This window comes from Oreochromis aureus, linkage group 9 (genome assembly GCF_013358895.1).
Source record: "Oreochromis aureus strain Israel breed Guangdong linkage group 9, ZZ_aureus, whole genome shotgun sequence".
Lineage (NCBI taxonomy): Eukaryota > Metazoa > Chordata > Actinopteri > Cichliformes > Cichlidae > Oreochromis > Oreochromis aureus.
In genome coordinates this window covers 287,570-307,477 of record NC_052950.1, presented here as the reverse complement: position 1 = coordinate 307,477, position 19,908 = coordinate 287,570, and the positions used below count along the sequence as shown (strand labels likewise).

At 44.8% G+C, this 19,908-nt stretch overlaps 2 protein-coding genes across 4 annotated transcripts; one reads left to right on the top strand and one right to left on the bottom strand.

Annotated features, from left to right (window-relative positions):
* The first annotated feature begins 1,682 nt into the window (after positions 1–1,682).
* Positions 1,683–4,190, top strand: mos (v-mos Moloney murine sarcoma viral oncogene homolog). The gene has a single exon (XM_031739590.2). It carries the CDS (start codon positions 2,598–2,600, stop codon positions 3,735–3,737), a length of 1,140 nt encoding a protein of 379 aa, XP_031595450.1. The 5' UTR covers positions 1,683–2,597; the 3' UTR covers positions 3,738–4,190.
* Positions 4,191–9,669: 5,479 nt separating this feature from the next.
* On the bottom strand, positions 9,670–19,134 carry steap2 (STEAP family member 2, metalloreductase). Of its 3 annotated transcripts, XM_039617177.1 has the most exons (7): positions 18,900–19,134; positions 18,050–18,470; positions 17,587–17,753; positions 14,956–15,483; positions 11,212–11,376; positions 10,486–10,807; positions 9,670–10,018 (listed from the first exon to the last, which is right to left on the bottom strand). In XM_039617177.1, the coding sequence occupies exons 2-6, from the start codon at positions 18,432–18,434 to the stop codon at positions 10,514–10,516; spliced, it is 1,539 nt and encodes a 512-aa protein (XP_039473111.1). In that variant the 5' UTR covers positions 18,435–18,470; positions 18,900–19,134; the 3' UTR covers positions 9,670–10,018; positions 10,486–10,513. The 3 variants fall into 3 exon arrangements, with proteins under 3 accessions (XP_039473111.1, XP_031595445.1, XP_039473110.1); XM_031739585.2 differs by having other exon boundaries at positions 9,670–10,807; XM_039617176.1 differs by lacking the exon at positions 9,670–10,018 and having other exon boundaries at positions 10,514–10,807; positions 18,937–19,134.
* Between the last annotated feature and the right edge of the window lie 774 nt (positions 19,135–19,908).

Here is a 19,908-nt window from a genome sequence, read left to right as displayed (position 1 = left end):
TTTTGCAGGTACAATTTTTGACAGTGTTTTTCCTATAAAGTGTCATTTTTGCTTTACTTGCACAATTGCTCTGTGTTTCTCATTGAGGGCTCTTGCTTTGCAGCTTTGTTTGGACTTAATTGGTCTCCTTTGACCGTTGGTACGCTGGTTTACGTCAGAGTGCACCGTAGTGAAGCTGAAACGAAGCTACTTAATAATATCACTGTGTCACAGAGTGTTTAGATGTCCAAAAATAAGATGTGTCCAATAGCTCCATGAGTGTGTCCTCTTCTGTCATTTTTACACCTCGGTGTGATACATTACTTGATTTCCTCGTGGTCGCTGTCTGAAAGCTGCAGCTAGCTACACATGTGATGTATAACTCTTATGGACTGTACGACAGATTCCAGGTACAGAGAAGCAATAACAGTGGATCAAAGCTGATTACAAGTATTTTAGAGAGAGAGTGTGTGTGTGTGTGTGTGTGTGTGTGTGTGTGTGTGTGTGTGTGTGTGTGTGTGTGTGTGTGTGTGTGTGTGTGTGTGTGTGCGCGCGCTCTGTCCTGGTACATGCTGAGGCAGGAGATGCTCTTCAATGAGAGGCACAGACCTTTAGCAATTCAAACTTCTTTATAAGCTTCAATGGTACCAGTGAACTTTATTGAATGTTATGAAAAAACACTGCAATATATTTTGGTATTGGATCAAGCTGCTAACATACTTCTAAAGCTCCTTAAGGTGCTACAGACCTCCTTACTATCTCTTCAGACGTATCGTTTGTACAAAGTATCCCGTGTAGCTGAACAGTTGGTATGTGTGTGCCTAGTTGTACTTTATAGCTTCATATATTTTCTTGTACTGTGACTTTTGTAGTCTTTGCCTTTAATATAGCCCCACCACCACCCCGCCCACGCTCACCTGCGTGTGAGCGTCCACAGACTGAGTCGTGTTGGGAGGTTACGCTGATGCTGGGAAACTGATAGCAGTGTAAATGAGCTGCATCCAGCCACATTTAAAAAGACCATCCTGTGACGATGATCGACTCGTTGCAAATTCTTAATGTTCTTCATATTTTACTTTACTTTTTTTTACTTTTACATTTATCTTACAAACTACTGTTGTATTTTTATAGGCAAAGTATCACCTAAACACACAAATACATATACAGCTCACACTCGTCTGTGTGTGTTTATAGGTTGTGTAAAATAAATGTTAATCCTGCAGCTTTGACATCATCCAAAGAAGCAGATTATTTATTGCCTGGCAGAATAACCTGATTTCATTCACATATGTTGCTGCTATAATAGAAGAGCTGCAGTTGACAACTCCAATGTTTTATTCAATGTAATAAAAGAAATCAAACAGAGAAGAATCCAGCTCGTCTGTTTTCAACGTGTCACTCTGAGAACTTTGTTACTGTTACACACTGAAACACTGTTACACTGTGTAACTCACTGTAACTCTTAACATTGTTTTCACTGCTTCTCTGAAACACTCCTGAAGATGCAAAAATCCACTTTAACACTTTGATCTTCACTCTATAATATGAGGTCTTCATCATAATGGTGTGATCTTTGTGTAAAAATGGGCTCGCCTTACAATGTCAACAACACAAACTGGTGACTATCAGCAGTAGTTGTGTTTTACTTTAAATCCCCATCATATTAGCACAGCTTCAGTATGCTGTGCTTTTAAAGTAGAGAGCTTTGGAAACCACTCGTCTGTGATGGGATGGGCCCAGTCGTTTAGGACTTTCTACATGAGAAGAATGGTTCAAACACAGGAAAAGACATCAGCTTTAGTAATGTCTCCTTTTATTAAACACGAATTTGAACCACTGACATTAAGGAATTTAAGGTGCTGTAATATTTTAGCCTTTACTAAAGTCTAAATCCACACTCATGGCTGTATTCTAAACTGATGTATATTTGATATCACTGTTCTTAACAGTCATCATCCTCCTAAAATCAGGGTCACAGGGGGGCTGGGGTCTATCACATGGCTTTAGCTTGCTAGTAAGAAATGTATTCAAATCAAAGCTTTAAGCTTTTTAATACGTTTCCTTTTCTTACAACATGAAAAATCTCTCTCACCCATGAAAATGACAAAATACCTCGTACTCTGAAGGTTTGTGTGTGACAGACATGCAGCAGATTTCATAATCAGCTGTGTGCATTGTGTCACTGCCTACAGTGCAGTACAGAGATTTCAGACAGATCTTTTCCCATCAGACTGGTTCCAGTAGCTTGCATTAAAACACAGTAATGAACAGTTACATGTTTTCCTTTGTTACCAGTGAGCAGGCTGTTAGAAAGTGAGCATCTGTTTTTGCATGCTGGAAAAGTCAGAGAGAGTGAAACAGACAGGCTGTGAGCTCCACGCTCCTCGGTGGAGCTCCCTCCCCCAGTCTCACACTCAGTCCACCCTGACAGTTCAGGGAGGGCTCTCCATCCGCAGCTTTAAACACTGCGCACACATTACCAGCTCACACGGCTCGCCATGACGTATAAATGACCGTAGATGTTGTTATGCTTACTATCCCAGATGTTGTTCACACAAAGCCGTCCTTTTACCCGGCTCTGCCCTGTTGTATAGAGTAAACTGAGTTGAACCATCGGCATGAACCCAGTGAACCCAAACAGAAGCATTACATCCTCCAGAACAGTAGGCGGCAGTGCGGAGCGCGTAAAAGCCTCAGCTGAGCGCAGAGTAGCTGTTCGGCGTGCAGAGCAGTATGGTCCACAGCGTGCCATGCCTTCTCCCATCCCGCTGACCCGTCTGCTGCCCAAAGACTTCTGCCCCTCTCTGGACACGGGGCCCTGCAGCAGCCCGCTGACTAAGCACGGCTCCACCCTACAAGTGCCCGCTCAGCGGCTCCATGGCAGAGTCGCCACTCGGCTTTGGTCCTCGGTTATCCACTGGAAGCAGCTGCGCTCCGTGCAGCCCGTGGGCTCGGGAGGCTTCGGCTCGGTCTACAAGGCAGAGTACTTCGGAGAGACCGTGGCGGTGAAGAAGGTCAACAGGTCAACCAAGAACAAGCTGGCGTCCCAGCAGAGCTTCTGGGCCGAGCTGAACGCGGCGCACCTGCGCCACGCGAACATAGTGCGCGTAATAGCTGCCACCACCTGCGTCCCGCCACAGTGTGGAGATGAAGGCAGCATCGGGGTTATACTGATGGAGTTCGTGGGCAGAAGGAACCTCCAGCAGGTCATTTACGGTGGCACGGAGCCGCTGGGACAGGACAGGTGCGTCAGGTACTCCTCGGACATCGTTCACGGCCTGAGGTTTCTCCACTCCCACGGCGTCGTGCATCTGGACATTAAACCAGCTAACGTGCTGCTAACCAGCCAGGACGTGTGCAAAATAGCAGATTTCGGCTGTTCGCTCAAACTGGACCCTGGCTGTGAGGTCAGCGCTGCGAGCCACCAGCCACTCGTGGGTGGCACGTACACGCACAGAGCCCCTGAGCTGCTCAGAGGCGAGAGGGTGACTCCTAAAGCGGACATCTTTTCTTTCGGCATCACTCTGTGGCAGCTTCTCACCAGAGAGCCGCCCTACACCGGCGACAGGGAGCACGTCATCTACGCGGTGGTGGCTCACAATTTGCGGCCTTCTGTTCAGGACCACCAGGTGTTCGGGTCGGAGCCGGGGCGGCTGTTTCGGGCTCTGCTGAGCCGCTGCTGGAACGGAACGCCCCCCTGCAGACCCAGCGCCCAGGAGCTGCTGTCGTCCCTGGAGCAGCTGCAGCCGCAGACCTGATTTGATCGTCGAAGCTACGCACAGGTGTGTGGACAGCTGTGGGTTTGAATATGTTCACCTTCAGGAAACGAGTACTGTGCGTTAGGCCAGGTCAAAGCTGAGGAAACCATGGAAGTGCCTTTCTGCAGACGCACATGGAAACGCTGGCTGTCTCTGACTACATGTCAATCATGTTTTTACTGTGCAAATAATAAGTGTGCGTAGTCCTCAGATGGTAGCATTAAAATAAGCTGGTTTTAGTTGTTTCTGTGCTGCTGTCAGGTCGGTCCTGTGGGACCAGGACACTGTTTTTGATATTTCAGTCAGCTTCTACAAGATCTTCCTCTCAGACCACTGAACGTCCTGATCCAACTGACACTGTTTCCAAATGTTTCTGAAATGTGTTGTGAATCAAAGTGTGTGTAATGTGATATTTGGGTGTGATGGGTTTCATTAAAATTCTTTTTTATGCCACGTTTGTCTGGTGTTCACATCATTAGAGGGCATCAGCTCGTCGGAGGCTTGGCATCGACACAGATTCCACCAAGCTGAAGACTGAAGCAGTGAAATGAGCCGTGGGCCACTGCTGACACTGTCGCCTCATTGGAGGACACTTTAGTGTTCAAGTAGTACGTTTCAAATGTTGTGTAGCAAGACTAAACACATTGGTCCTGTCTGTCTGACACGTGGCAGCACTGCTGCTGTCATTGTGTTCGTATTTAACAAAAACACTGCATTAGATTTCTTCACATCAGTGTACAGGCCGGAGGTAAGGCTGAGGTGGGCTGCGAGTTTGAGACCCTGGACTAAATGGACTGAACATCTATGGCACTCATCACTTTTTACTACCAGCCTCATTCACCCAATCACAGGTTTCTTTTCCGGTGCCTATCAGCACACACAGCTCAGCTGATGCCCCGGGGCCAACACGAGGTTCGGTACCAAAGATACTTTGACCCACAGACCCACTCTAATCCTGAGCCACAGCTGCCCACTTTAAAAAGTGCTTCTGTAAGAGCGATTCAAACTAACAGCATCAATCTTAGGAAATGAGATTTACAACATTTTACTTAAATGCATTTTTCCCAAGTTCCTTGCTAAGTAAAGACAGGTGTGCTGGTTCCTGTGCTTCTGTCCCACTCAACATTAAAAGGTTGCATCACAGATCGCTGCATCACGCTGTTGGAAGTATGTGCTGAATTAATGAGAGCCAGTCAAACACAGTGGCTGTGTCCCAATTCAGGGTCTGCACGCTTGAAGTGCGCGCACTACGCGTACTACGTACGGTGCGTACTATAAGTACGAGAAGTGCGGAAGTGAGAGGCTTGTGAAATGGGACGGTCTAGCCTTCGTCGCGCGCTCAGGTTGCCTAGCAACCATGATACTAACCGCGAGAAACGTTTCATACAGCTTTGTGTGACAGAAATGAAGGAGAAAAAATATTTTGTTGGTCATTCAGTTTTGTCATGACATCACTTTGATTAGTTGAGACCACAGGACTGTAAAACATGATAGTTGGGCTTCATTTCTGTACTGAACAGTCATTTCAAGATTAGTTAGTAAATGATAATTAGCTAATGTTGTTCATGAGACTAAAATCATCTCACTGTGGTAATGTTAATATAATATGGACAATATTATAGTATTGTCAGATCATATATATATATATATAGAGAGAGAGAGAGAGAGAGAGATTGAGAGATATAGATATACATATATATATATATATTACAGCAGTGAGCTTGAACTCTGGGTCAAAGATTCAAGTTGCAGTTAATTATATGTCCTATCACCTTAAATCTTCACTCAAAGACAAGTATCTCTGACAGTGTATATACAGATGTATTATATATAAGAGACAAATGTTGTTCGTTTAATATGTTGACATTACTAAATTTGGCTCAATGCTTACATATATGTGTAAAAAGCAAATGTACGAGCTGTGAAAACTGTTTCTGATAGAATGAAGTGTAGACTGATATATGAAATATTCCTTTATTGGGTGAGAAAATCAGAGCATGTCATAACTGCTTTAAGTCATACAGAATAGATATCAGAGCCTTAAACAGGCTGACTTCTGCTAAATGGGTCAAACTGGGCAGAAAGTCTACAAACACATAACATCCTTATAGAATATGATGTAACACTATAGATCAACTTAGCTCAGAATATATAAAGCATATAAACAATTACAGCAATATGATGCAACAAACACAGCAGTGCTACTAATCCAAAATACTCAAAGCTTCATAGAACTGAAACAAACATTTATTTTTAGCTCCATTCTGCTGCTGATACATACTTTAGGTTTCTGAATATTAAACTTGTTGCTGCCTTTCATAGTGTGTAACTTGAAGGCCCTGAGTACTTTCTCCCACACTGAAAACACTGGGATGATAACATTATTTGAACATTACCTAATAAGACTGATTCAGGACAGACAATTAGTTATGTTAAACTTTCCTAGCAGTCCTTCACAAACAGGGAACAGTCTGTCTATTCTCTCCATCTGTCAGCTGCTGCTGGCTCTTCCTCCTCCTCTTCCTCACACACTGCTGAGTTTGTCCTGGTGGATCATCAGGGTGCAAAGCCTCACAGATGATGTGCAGCAGTGGGTCCCTCAGTCTGTCCTCACTCTGGACACTTGCAGTCATCACACATGGAAATCAAATGTGTGATAAGCTGCAGGATTCAAACACAAGTGTAACTTATAAAACACATGTTCATACTTTTATTCCACAATCAGAGAGAAAGAAACAGAGAGAGTGCAGGACAGACAGACAGGTGACAGTCTCAGGTGTACACACTGCTACAAAACAGCACAAGAGAAGGAGGATTTAGTGTTTGTGTTATTACGAGTGCTAAACAAGAAGAGTTCCAGATGGTCCAGTGGACACATGTGTGACTCCTGTGATTAAAGCATCTTTCTTTCAGCTTAACGAGTGAACCGTCAGCTCGTTCAAACACACGTTAAAGTCCGTTTGGCTCGACACCACCGAACAGAGGCAGCAATATAACATAGCTAACATTAACAGTGCAGTGAATCCTGCTTGTGCCGTCATATTCAGGACTGCAAACCGAGCAGCATCACTGACTTTCAGCTTGTTGTGTTTGTGGATATATGACTGACTTTAATTATCCATAAAATCATCACATCTCTGTAAGATTAAGGTCGACTATATATATATTTAGAAGTAGAGGCTTTAAAACCAAGTTACCGCTGAAAGTACAAACATCACTAATGTCACATAACTTTGCCGACATGTGGCCAACAGTAATGTTTTAATGTTCTTAAACATTCGCACATAAATAAGTGACATCATATTCAGTACTTACTTTTGACAGTTCACTCTTCGGCCGCTCCCTTCTGCCGTATTTTGCGGCAAAATTATCCACACCCACCGCTGCGCTATGAATTGTGGGATATATGGGACCACGAAGCGTGCACCGGACCACGCTTGATATTTGGGGAAATCGACGGCGCATTTGGGGCGTTTCTCAATATGCGTACTTGTGCGTACTTGCGTTCTCGTGTACTCGTGATACGTCATCAGTCGGAGACCAAGTACTGTTCCAATTCGAAGTACGCATCAAGCCGAGAATGCGAAAAAGTCCCGGATGTGTTCTCGCGCAGCCCGTTTTATCGAGCATGCATCGGTGTGGACTTGGTACAGCTAAATATCCCAGAATGCATTTTGTCCAAAACTCAACAGCGGACTCCCGGCACATCGTTTTCAACCCCCGCTCATGCGGTCTTCTCACTACTCAGGTTAAAGAAACCCCAGCAGCTGTCTATAGTATTGAGTGTCCACTAGAATAGAAATAAAAGCGTTCTAACATCTCACCTGCTTGTTTTTATTAAGGTATGTACACGTATGTACATGTACACTATTTTTATTAATAGAGGTTTCACTACTGAGGTTAAAAATGATATATAAGTCACTTAGATCACTTCTAAATGTTAATGTTTGGTTTATTTCAGTGTTTTATTTGTTCCTGAGTAAACCGGTTTGGCTGTGATTAAAGTTAAGCTTCATAACATGTTACTCACAGTTAAATTAGGAGGGACGGGACAGTAAAACTCCGGACCTGTGACATCATCACGCACGCAGGTGTTCCAATTGTACATAATCGGGACGAGTTGGTGCTCGCGTTCTCGCATGCAGACCCTGAATTGGGACACAGCCACTGTCGTCATGCTCCCCACAAAAGTGCGTTCTTTCGGCAAGTGGATCTCCTTATTTACCAATCAACAGTGCGTACGTATTCGCTACAGCGTTATAATTCAGAATACAAAAGTGAGTAACTTATTCAGAATTGAGAAAATGGAATACAGCCTTGTTTCATAGTATGCATTTGGAGTACACTTTGAATTGGGACAGCCGTCGTCGCTTTTTGCGTGGCGGTGACGTAATCGCACAGTTAAAGGAGAATGCGTGCTGTGAGCTCAAGCATGCAGACCCTGAATTGGGACACAGCCACTGTCGTCTCATGCTGTGCTGTCCCAAAAAGTTAGCCAGACGGTTTCTTTCTATAATTATATTTGTAGGTGTTTGACACAGTGGATCTCCTTATTTACCAATCAAATACCCTATGGGCTCAAAATGTGGTCATAAATATTTTGTACTTGTAAATCAGGATTTGTATGTGTAAAATAAATATTTTGTATTTGTGTTTGTGTGTAAAAAAGATTTGTGTGTGGACTTGTGCCAAAAAAGAAACCCTGCAAGTTACAAGTACGAATTTTGACCCCCATTTTTCTTCCTGTCATCTGATTGGTCAATGTCATGTCAATCACAAATGTAACAATCCAATCAGAGAACAGATGGGTTTGGCTGTCGGAGGGGCACTTTTTGAACTGCAGGTCCTTGAAGGGTAATACAGTTTGAAGCTGGAGGATCTCTATATAAATATCCGATAGCAGCTAGGTCCCCTAACTTTCAGCAGCTGTTGAAAGGATAAAGTTGTGGTATGTCAGTGGTTAGAAATACCATTATTACTTTAGGATTAGTTTAACACAAAGTCAGGGCTGACCCGGGACCATTGCTGTGAGTCACAGTGCGCAGCATAAAGGTCCTTTCACATCGGACGCAGGATGTGCTGCTAATGCTAACTGCTAACTAAAAGCCAAGGATCCAGAATTTGTTGCGCTGGCTGCTGAGCTCTGTGGGTTTTTGCAGCAGCTCTACCTGTACTAGATGCACCTGCTCCTTGTCGTTTCTATCTCTGACTTTATGTCCTCTACAACAGTTTCTGGGTTTTTTTGCTAGTTCTTCAAATGTTCAATAAAAACATGTATGCTAATTCATAACGAAGAAAGCTTTGTAATGAAGACTGTCATTTCCAAAACACTGCCCCCCCCCCGGTCCGCAGCGCTGTATTAAACACGTAGACCTGTGACACAAAAATCACCAAACTCGGACGACCACAGACTGTTTTCCTTCGTGGTGATGAAGGAAAACGCTGGGTTGGCATGTAAAAGGGCATTTATTCCCTTCAAAGACCTGCAGTTCAAAAAAAATCGCCCCTCCCACAGCCAAACCCATCTGTTCTCTGACTGGATTGTTACATTTGTGATTGACATGACATTGACCAATCAGATGAAAGGAAGAAAAATAGGGTCAAAATTCGTACTTGTAACTTGCAGGGGGTTTTTGGCTAAGTCCACACACAAATCTTTTTTACACACACACAAATTCTTTTTACACATACAAATCCTGATTTACAAGTACAAAATATTTATGACTGCATTTTGAGCCCATATACCCCCCCCCCACACACACACACACACACAGAAGTGCATCCTGAGTGTGTGGTGAGGTTACCCACTGTCAAAGTTGTTGTCTTAACGTTCTCAGAGGTTTTTGTTGAGCCTCTTTATGATTTGCAGCTGTGTGTAGAAACAATAAGATTCTAATCAAAATGACCAAACTCAGACTTGTTCATGATAAAGTTTATTTGTACTCTGACGTTCCTGTCATCCATCACCGCTCCGGCCCGTAGTCTAATCCAGCTGCTGTAGATCTCCTTAATCCTTAAAGCGTTAACCTCACAAACTCAATAAATATACAGAGAAGTACGATTTCTGAAGCCAGCCTTCATTCAGACAGCAGAGGGCGCTGCTGCTTATTTAACAGCAGCTGAATGTGCTGCAGATTAGACACAGGCTGTTCATTCACTGTGTAAAAATACAGCTAAATACTATAAACTAACACTCAGTGTGAAGCTGACTGGGAATGATCCAGCTGTGTGTCACATGAGCGTCACTGACTGACACAAATGTTACACACTTCCACGACGGTCTGTAAGGAAAACAATGCATGTGTTAATGACAGCCTCAGATCTTACTGCAGAGACAGACACAGGTAAATGCAGGTGTACAGTATTATACTGAGGAGAGACAGAAAAGGAGCAAGCAGCTGTCCTCCAACATCATCAAAGCTGCAGGTCAGGTTCTGTCCCACTGACAGTGCCTCTGCTACACTCCACAGTCACTTTCACATGTGATGTCACAGAAGAGCAAACAGCTGTTCTCACAGATGAGCAGGACCTGTACAAACGTCACTTTTAGCAGTCAAACTGCAGTTTCAGTTAAAGCAGCGAATCGAAGCAGAGACGTGACGTTCTGATAAAATACTACACAATAATACGAAGCAGTATCGTTGGAGCAATATAAATAAGTGGATACAGCAACAGGTCCACTGGTACAGCATGAAGCTGTCATCAGACACACAGTCCCTCAGTGAGAATCACTACAGTGGTTCCTCACCTGTAGCTACAAACAGGCAGGTCGCTGATCACATAATGGTGACCCTCTCAGGGGAAATGTGGGCAGCTGAGCCCACCGGCTCCATGCGCTTGCCCCTCATCTCACTGCTGTCCTGACCCCTGCGGATCTGGTGGAGCTTGCGGGCCACGCAAGGGAGCAGGATCAGCAGCTTCCCAACGATGACGCACACCGGGAGCGCCAGGGCCACGACGAAGCTGGGGGGCAGGTAGAAGCGGTAGGCCTCCTCCTCAAAGGCGCGTTTCCAGCCAAACAACAGCCCGTGGAAGGTCGCAATGAGCAGGGCGATGTACCCCAGAGTGGACTGGAGCAAAGACAGGAACGCTCTCAGACACAGGGTTTTGTTGTGATCAGATAACAAGACAGCACAACAATGACTTACATTAGACACGCCCCTAAACCCTAACATCAAGACTACAGCAGAACATGTTTACACGTATGTAGACTGTCATGTGACTGTCTAAGAGACTGACAAGCATCCCGGTCACAGGACGTGTTCCCCGAGTGTTCACAGCAGGAGAGCTAGGAGTGACAGCATGTCTTCTCAGAGGTACAACCTCAGAGTTCACAGCAGCTAAGTTGGTTTCAGGTACACTCGTCACAGAACGCCTGCTCCACTATGCACTACTAATCATGTATATACACTAGACTCCTCTGGACTCTCTAAGGCACAGGGTCTGACATGAGGCTGGTGGACTCTGTTGGTACCTGTATGAAGCCGAATTCCCTCCAGTTGAGCGTGCTGTGGACAGACGGGATGGAGGTGACAGCCAGCAGAGACAGCAGCCCCAGACTCATGATCCCAAAGGAAACATACATCTCCACCCTCCACACTTCTTCCTCGTTCCATGTGCTTTCCATGTTAGAGTGGACCTGCAATCACATGAGAACATCGAGTCCATCACAGTTATTACAGTTCATCAGGAGGAAACCCTACCGCTGCTGTCACTGTTTTTACAGTGCTGTCGGACTCTGTAGTTTTCTCTGGTCCCCTCCCCAATCAGACCAGGAGTGACATGTTTAGCCGCATGTTCTCCTTAAATTGCTGGCTGTCTGAGTGGTGTCCCAGAAACGATGTGGGCTTCATAGATAATTGGCAAACCTTCTGGAGGAAACCTGGTCTTGTTAGGAGAGACGGCATCCACCCCACTTTGGATGGAGCAGCTCTCATTTCTAGAAATATGGACCAATTTATTAAACCCCCCAAAATATGACTATCCAGAGTTGGGACCAGGAAGCAGAGTTGCAGTCTTACACACCTCTCTGCAGCTTCTCTCCTCCTGCTACCCCCCCAAAAACCCATCTCCATAGAGACTGTGTCAGCTCCCAAACAGACAAAAAACAAACTAAAAACCAGCAAGAAATAGGGATGGGTTCTGACATAAACGATAGTAACCAGACCGAAAAGCAGTGCACATTTCGGTGCTTTATTTCGGTGCTTTTTTTCCCTGAGATGTCATACACTTGGGATTTTAGCCAATCATTTTACCTTTCCAAGGATAGTAGGCGGGGCCAGGTACGTACGTTCTTTTAGAGCAGAGCTACAGATTAAAAATGCCCAAGGCGAAGCGATCAAAAGTCTGGCTGTACTTCACAGCAAAAGATGCAAACTCAGCAGCCTGCAACAAGTGCTTTAAGGTGATACTGTCAAAGGAGGTAACACCTCAAATCTGATGAAACACCTGGCGACGCATAGCGTTTTTTTTAAAAGAAATGCGCCGTGTTTGATAGCTTGCTGCAAGACCTCACACCGTGCACATCTACTGTGGGTGTGGTGCCTGTTATCGGACCCGGAGTTAGCAACATCCCCCAAGAACCCGAAGAGGAGAGTCCTGGCCCCTAGCCCTGTCAGTGTAGCAGAAATGATGAGGATGATGATGGCAGCAGCAGCCGTTCTCCTCTGCGTGAGTAGCTTCATGTTGTTCGTGTGTAATTTACGTTGAGTAGGCTAACCACGTTATTACATTAATGCATGTAAGGTGAACTAGCAAACACCGTCGTAGTTACATGCGGCTGTCTTCTTGTTTGATAGAGTGATACCATATATGTCCTATAGCTACAGAAAAGGCTAACATTGTTATCTTTTTACAAAAAAAACTAAACATGAGAGGTTTTAGGACAAAGTTTGTGTTTTCCATTGTTTAAGCACCGGTTCGAGCACCGTTTAAGCACCGGCACCGTTTCAAAAGTACCGGTTTGGCACCGGTATCGGATAAAACCTAAACGATACCCATCCCTAGCAACAAACAACTTAAACATAAAAAATCACAAAGAAAGAACAACACAGTATCCACATCTGAACCAAAGAGTAAAACAGTGAAATGTGGATTATTAAATATTAGGTCTCTCTCCTCCAAGTCTCTGTTAGTACATGACTTAATAATTGATCAACAAATCGATTTACTCTGCCTTACAGAAACCTGGTTGCAGCAGGATGATTATGTTAGTTTAAATGAGTCAACACCCCGAGTCATTCTAACTACCAGAAACCTCGAAGCACAGGCCGAGGGGCGGTGTGGCAGCAATTTTTCACACCAGCCTATTAATCAACCAAAGACCCAGACAGACTTTTAATTCATTTGAAAGCCTGATGCTTAGCCTCGTCCACCCCAGCTGTAAAACTCAGAAACCAGTCTTACTTGTTATCATCTATCGTCCACCTGGGCCTTACACAGAGTTTCTCTCTGATTTCTCAGACTTTTTATCTGATTTAATGACTGAGAATGACTTCATGAACTTCTTCACAAATAAAATTTTTAGCACTAGAGAAAAACTTACCAATAATCATCCCACAGATGTAATATCATCTACAGCTACTTTTAGTACCATCGATGTTAAGTTAGACTCTTTTTCTCCAATCAATCTTTCTGAGTTAACTTCAATAATTACTTCCTCCAAACCATCAACGTGTCTTTTAGACCCCATTCCTACAAAACTGCTCAAAGAAGTCCTGCCATTAATTAATTCTTCGATCTTAAATATGATCAACCTATCTCTAATAATCGGCTATGTACCACAGGCCTTCAAGCTGGCTGTAGTTAAACCTTTACTCAAAAAGCCATCTCTAGACCCAGCTGTCTTAGCTAATTATAGGCCAATCTCCAACCTTCCTTTCATATCAAACATCCTTGAAAGAGTAGTTGTCAAACAGCTAACAGATCATCTGCAGAGGAATGGCTTATTTGAAGAGTTTCAGTCAGGTTTCAGAGCTCATCACAGCACAGAAACAGCTTTAGTGAAGGTTACAAATGATCTTCTTATGGCCTCTGACAGTGGACTCATCTCTGTGCTTGTCCTGCTAGACCTCAGTGCAGCGTTTGATACTGTTGACCATAATATCCTATTAGAGCGATTAGAACATGCTGTAGGTATTACAGGTACTGCACTGCAGTGGTTTGTATCATATCTATCTAATAGACTCCAATTTGTTCAAGTAAATGGAGAGTCCTCTTCACACACTAAGGTCAATTATGGTGTTCCACAGGGTTCAGTGCTAGGACCAATTCTATTTACATTATACATGCTTCCCTTAGGCAGCATCATTAGAAGACATAGCATACATTTTCACTGCTATGCTGATGACACGCAGCTCTATCTGTCCATGAAGCCAGGTATCACAGACCAATTAGTTAAACTGCAGGAATGTCTTAAAGACATAAAGACCTGGATGGCCGCTAACTTTCTGCTTCTTAATTCAGATCAAACTGAGGTTATTGTACTCGGCCCTGAAAATCTTAGCAATATGGTATCTAAGCAGATTCTTACTCTGGATGGCATTACCTTGGCCTCCAGTAATGCTGTGAGGAACCTTGGAGTCATTTTTGACCAGGATATATCTTATATCTATATCCATTTGTGCAACATCTCTAAAATTAGAAATATCCTGTCTCAGAGTGACGCTGAAAAACTAGTTCATGCATTTATTACTTCCAGGCTGGACTACTGTAATTCTTTATTATCAGGATGTCCTAAAAACTCTCTGAAAAGCCTTCAGTTAATCCAAAATACTGCAGCAAGAGTCCTGACAGGGACTAGAAAGAGAGAGCAGATTTCTCCTGTTTTGGCTTCCCTTCATTGGCTTCCTGTTAAATCCAGAATTCAAAATCCTGCTCCTCACATACAAGGTCTTAAATAATCAGGCCCCATCTTATCTTAATGACCTTGTAGTACCATATCACCCTATTAGAGCACTTCGCTCTCACACTGCAGGCCTACTTGTTGTTCCTAGAGTATTTAAAAGTAGAATGGGAGGCAGAGCCTTCAGTTTTCAGGCCCCTCTTCTGTGGAACCAGCTTCCAGTTTGGATTCAGGAGACAGGTTTTTGAAGGTAAAACCTTTGTGATGTTGCCAGTTCTCTTGCTAATATGTAACTATTAAAATCAAAGTGATCTTTAGAAACAGCACTGAGATGGTCTCTTAATGCAGAAATGTGCAGAAAGCTGTTTTACTGACCTGTTGATAAGCAGTGTTGAGCAGCAGGTATCTCTCAGACCTTCTCAGAGGCAGGCACACACTGTAGAGAACATGAACGGCAGCCAGGAAAAAACTGAGGAGGCCCAGCTGTTTCCGGCTCTGCAGCCAGTTTTCCAGCCAGTGTGGGAAATGCTTGTACTTGGTGCCATAGTAGAGTTGGTGGGCAGCTGCTAACTGTCCTGCAAGGTACACCAGGGCCAAGAGAGTGATGGCGACGGTAGGCAGTGTCCGATTCACTATCTCTATTGGGATCTTGTAAAAGTCACTCTGCTTGTATTTCATATATGGGTGAATTATATCTCGAATAAACGAGTAAGAAAAAAAGAAGATGGAGAGGGCCACAGCAGCAAGAACAGGGCCCTTCCAGCCAGGGAATAACTGGATAGGCATGTTCTCAATATCATGGGAAGAAGACAGGGTGCCCATGTCCACCGGCTGGAAGTTGAGCTGCCGGGCTAATTCCATGATCTGCTGCCTGGCCTCCACTGAGTCACTGCAGATGAACACCTACAGGAGAAACACGAGGGCTGGTTAGAGACGATGACGGGGACGGTTCAGAGGCGTTAGCGTCATTCTGTTTGGATGGTGCTGTGAGACTTTTATGAGTCCTTCCATCTCAGCAGCATCAGTAAGACTGAAGAGCGAGACACTGAGATACCTGTTACAGCCCTCTCTGCACTCATGCTTCTTATTAATCTCTGTCTCTCTTCCACAGCATGTCTTTCATCCTGTTTTCCTTCTCTCACCCCAACCAATCACAGCAGATGGCCCCGCCCCTCCCTGAGCCTGGTTCTGCTGGAGGTTTCTTCCTGTTAAAAGGGAGTTTTTCCTTCCCACTGTCGCCAAAGTGCTTGCTCATAGGGGGTCATATGATTGTTGGGTTTTTCTCTGTATGTATTATTGTAGGGTCTACCTTACAATATAAAGCAGCATGAGGTGACTGTTGTTGTGATTTGCTGCTGTATAAATAAAGTTGAATTGAACAGATGCCGTTCTGTGTGCTTTAAGGTCATTTAGAACACTGCCACTAACCTAAAGGAAGCACTTATTTGTGTTTCTTCACTGACTCAGTGCTGTGTTCATCATCCAGCTTTAAACTCTCTGCCTTACATACAGAGTATCACAAAGTCAGATTCATGTGCACGTGGCTGATCTCTCAGTTGAGACTAGTCATGTGATATTTTAAGGTAAAGACCAATGTTCCCTCTGATTTTCCATGTGTCTGAGCGAACACACAAACTCCCTGAGCGTCCCTTGGACCACTGTGAGCGACAGTGTGCACTGTGGTCACGCCAGCATCTAATCCATCCAAGTTACATGCTTAATTAAAATAATCAAATTACAGCATTTACATTTATGTTAGACTACTTTTAATTAACTGCTTTAGCCCACTTACAATGAAAATTTAAAAAAAAAAAATCCTGTTCATGACCTGTGTAGTATGTTAACACTATTGGAAGTAAAAATAACTTGAACTCCAATTTTGAAAACACAACTTTCTTTCTTTTTTAAAAAAAAATAAAACTCTGACAACAAAGTTTTTTGCAGCTCTTTACCTAAAAATGCAGCCAAGGCGTTTTTTTAAAACAAACATTTCAAACTATTTACAGAACAATCAGCTGTTCTGCATCAAATCTGATGCCACACAAATTATTTGTGCCACTCCAAAAAATCATTTCTGTCCACTATGAGATAAAGGAGAACAACAGCCTGATACCTGCAGGCCTGACAACAGCAGATGTATCACTGCTGTAACACCTGTAACATTCAGCAGCCGCCTCATTGTTCTGACACACACAACAAAACTATTGACTACACTACACACTAACTACACACTAACTACACACTAACTACACAAGATTTGCGCTAAACGTCTCAAATCTCTCACATCTCAGAACACCGCCGTCACTCCTAAAACTTCCCCCCGTTTCTTAACAACTAGATGCCACGTTGCCATATCATTTTTGATTGGTCGACACGGTACTTTTTTCGACCAATAGGAAAGGGTGGGGGTTTTGGTGTTGTTTTTGCTCACAGGCTTTCGAAAGCGTTTTCCTTATAAAACGCCGCTTTTACCGCTTCTTCCGCAGTAAATATAAACAACGATAGTATTCAGGAAGAAAACCAAACATTGCAGATATTTTTATCATAACTCTGGTTTTACGTGGCCGATCAACACAATTTAAAAACTGGTATAAAGTCCACACTTTTTCCGTCAGTTGTTCCGTCTGTCCTGCTCACATCTCCAATGGTTGGACATGTTGTCATTAATGTGGCTTCACTGCACATCAGCCACGACGCTTTGCTAGCTAAAACACCGGTGTCGGCACATATTTACTTTAATTTCAATTCAGGTTAGAATTTTTTTTGTAAAAAAAAATTGCGCACGTGCGCAGCTTAGAGGGAACATTGGTAAAGACCCTACAATACTACATAGAAACCCCTGGTGAGTGAGCACTTTAGCAACAGTCAGAAGTCAAAACTTTGATTTTTAAACAGGAAGAAAGCTCCAGCAGAGCCGGGCTCAGGGACACGACAGGACAAAGACACGCTGTAGACATGGAGATTAATGATAGCTAAGAGTGAACATGTGTGGCCAGGTTACCGTACCTGTGTGCTGGCATCCTTAGGGTAGCTCTGTTGCATGGCCCAGGCTGAGATGACGTTGAAGCCTTTGACCACGATGGAGTCAGGCAGCAGTGAAGCCAGGTACTCAGCGTTGGACTCTGGATACTGGTTCGCTCGCTTATTGTTACTCACATCCACCAGGATCTTCCCTGCAGAACAAACACAAGGATACCAGTCAGGTCACTAACACTGATAACCCAGACGTCTGACCTGGTGAAACTGCCCTTGCATTTACTCCCACTATTTTTTCCAGCACCAGTCTCTGACACACACAGACACGGGTCAAATAAAAACCTCTTACAGTGTGAACACTGATTTGGAAGGTCAATAGTTTGATCTGCATGCAGACGTGTGTTTGGATAAGAAAATCAAATTGCCCTCAATGTGTCCACTTCAGTATGGGTGTGTGTGATGGTTGGAAAGCACTTAAAGGTGTGTGACATACCTTCCAGTAGGTGTTTGAGGTCCCACACAACAGAATAGTGCTCACGGCGGATTGCCAGGAATACAATGTTAGCCTTCCCCACAGCATCTTCATGGTGTGTTACATCCACCACATGTGGAAATGAGTGGGCTGCCAATTTGGGATGGCGGCTACCCACCACCACATGGAAGCCACAGCGCAGCAGGCGAATGGTCAGGCACTTGGAGAAGTCACCTGATCCCAGAATGGCCACAGTAGGCTGAGCAGACACGCACCAGCTTCCTGGATCTGCAGCTCCATTCTTCATGCCGTTGGGCAGCAGGGGGCCCTGGGCATGGTGGTGGGAGGAGGAGGCTGTGAGGAACACAGGGTTCCTGCTTCCACTCATCAGAGACATAGAGTCCATCCTTACTGTCTCCTGCTTATACGGACTTCAGTGGGCCTAGAGGAGATAGAAGCACAGGTGTCTATAAAAACACAGTAGATATGACTTCACTGCTCACAGCAGAGGGTCAGAGGATCCTCGGCTCAGGTTTCATACGTTTATCACACTTTGTTCCACATTTCTGAGAGCTAAAGTAAACACTTCCACGCTGTGTGTGTGTGTGTGTGCGCGCGCGCGCGCTGGGACGAGGAGGCCAACACTAGCTACCCCGCCGTCTGCCGTGACAGCGCGAGGAGCCCACCACAGGACATCGGCTCTCCTCGCGACCTTGTGACTGCAGACAGTGGTTTCGTGAAGGACGCGGTCGCGCGTGGGCTCGTGCACCTGCACCAGATCCTCTACCGAGACACGACAAGCTGCCCGTTTACCCCCACTCAGACACGCGCACACGCATGATGCCATGTTACCGTGTGACCCGGCACTCACACGGGGATGCTGTCGCAGAGAGCAGCTGCTAGCTCACCATCCCGGTCCTCCTGCTCAGCCGCTACCGCGTGACGTCATCACACTCGCTCGCACCATCTCCATTCACTCAAACGGAACTTTTTTTACGCGATATTATCTGCAGACAACATTGAAGCGAAGCCTTTCCCTGCTCGCTGTACATCACCCACGACACCTCCCACAGCTCCACTCCGTCTCCTGTTTCACGCCTGCTGCGGAAACACGTCACTGCTGCCTGCTCAGTATAATGTGACGTCATGTACGTGAGCGCGGAGCTTTTGTTTACCCTCAGGCTGTTTTCATGCTCGCGCTTGTGTCGCGGCTGTGACGGTTTTCACATCACTTCCTGTCTTGATTTTTGTAACCCCCCCGCCACACACACACACACACATATCTGACAGATCAGTGTGTGTGCATGTGTTGATGCATGCTCAACCATCCAGGTAAGGATGATTGTGTTCACCTGGACGTGTGTGTCCATTTACACACATGCATGTGCTACATACACTCACTATGGTATTACAACTATTGCAGGTGAATAAGCAGTGGTGCAAACTAACTGAAGTGCACATGAACCACATGGTGCAGTATTGCTGTGTGTTGCCATTCAGACAGTAGCTCCACATCAGCGTTAACACGGGAGGGGAAGACGTCAACACTGGAAGCAAAAGATTCCAGTTTTTATTCTTGGTTTTTGTCTCTGAGCACTTTAATCACTTTATGATCAAAGCTGTAAAAACCAGCATGATCGTGTCTCCAACTCAGCTGTGACGGCCCCACACAGTGTGCCAAATTAATCAAGCGGTTGTGTCACGTGACCCAGGATGTGACCGGATGAAAATGGCCATCAGACACAGGCGTTGGTCAAGCACTACACTAACTTTTTACAGTGTCGCCCAACGACCCGGCACGACACGTCAGGTGGAGGCACTGGCAAAGATGGTTGGAGCTAGCTGCGATGCAGCGTGCGCACGGTGCAGCAGTAGCTTGA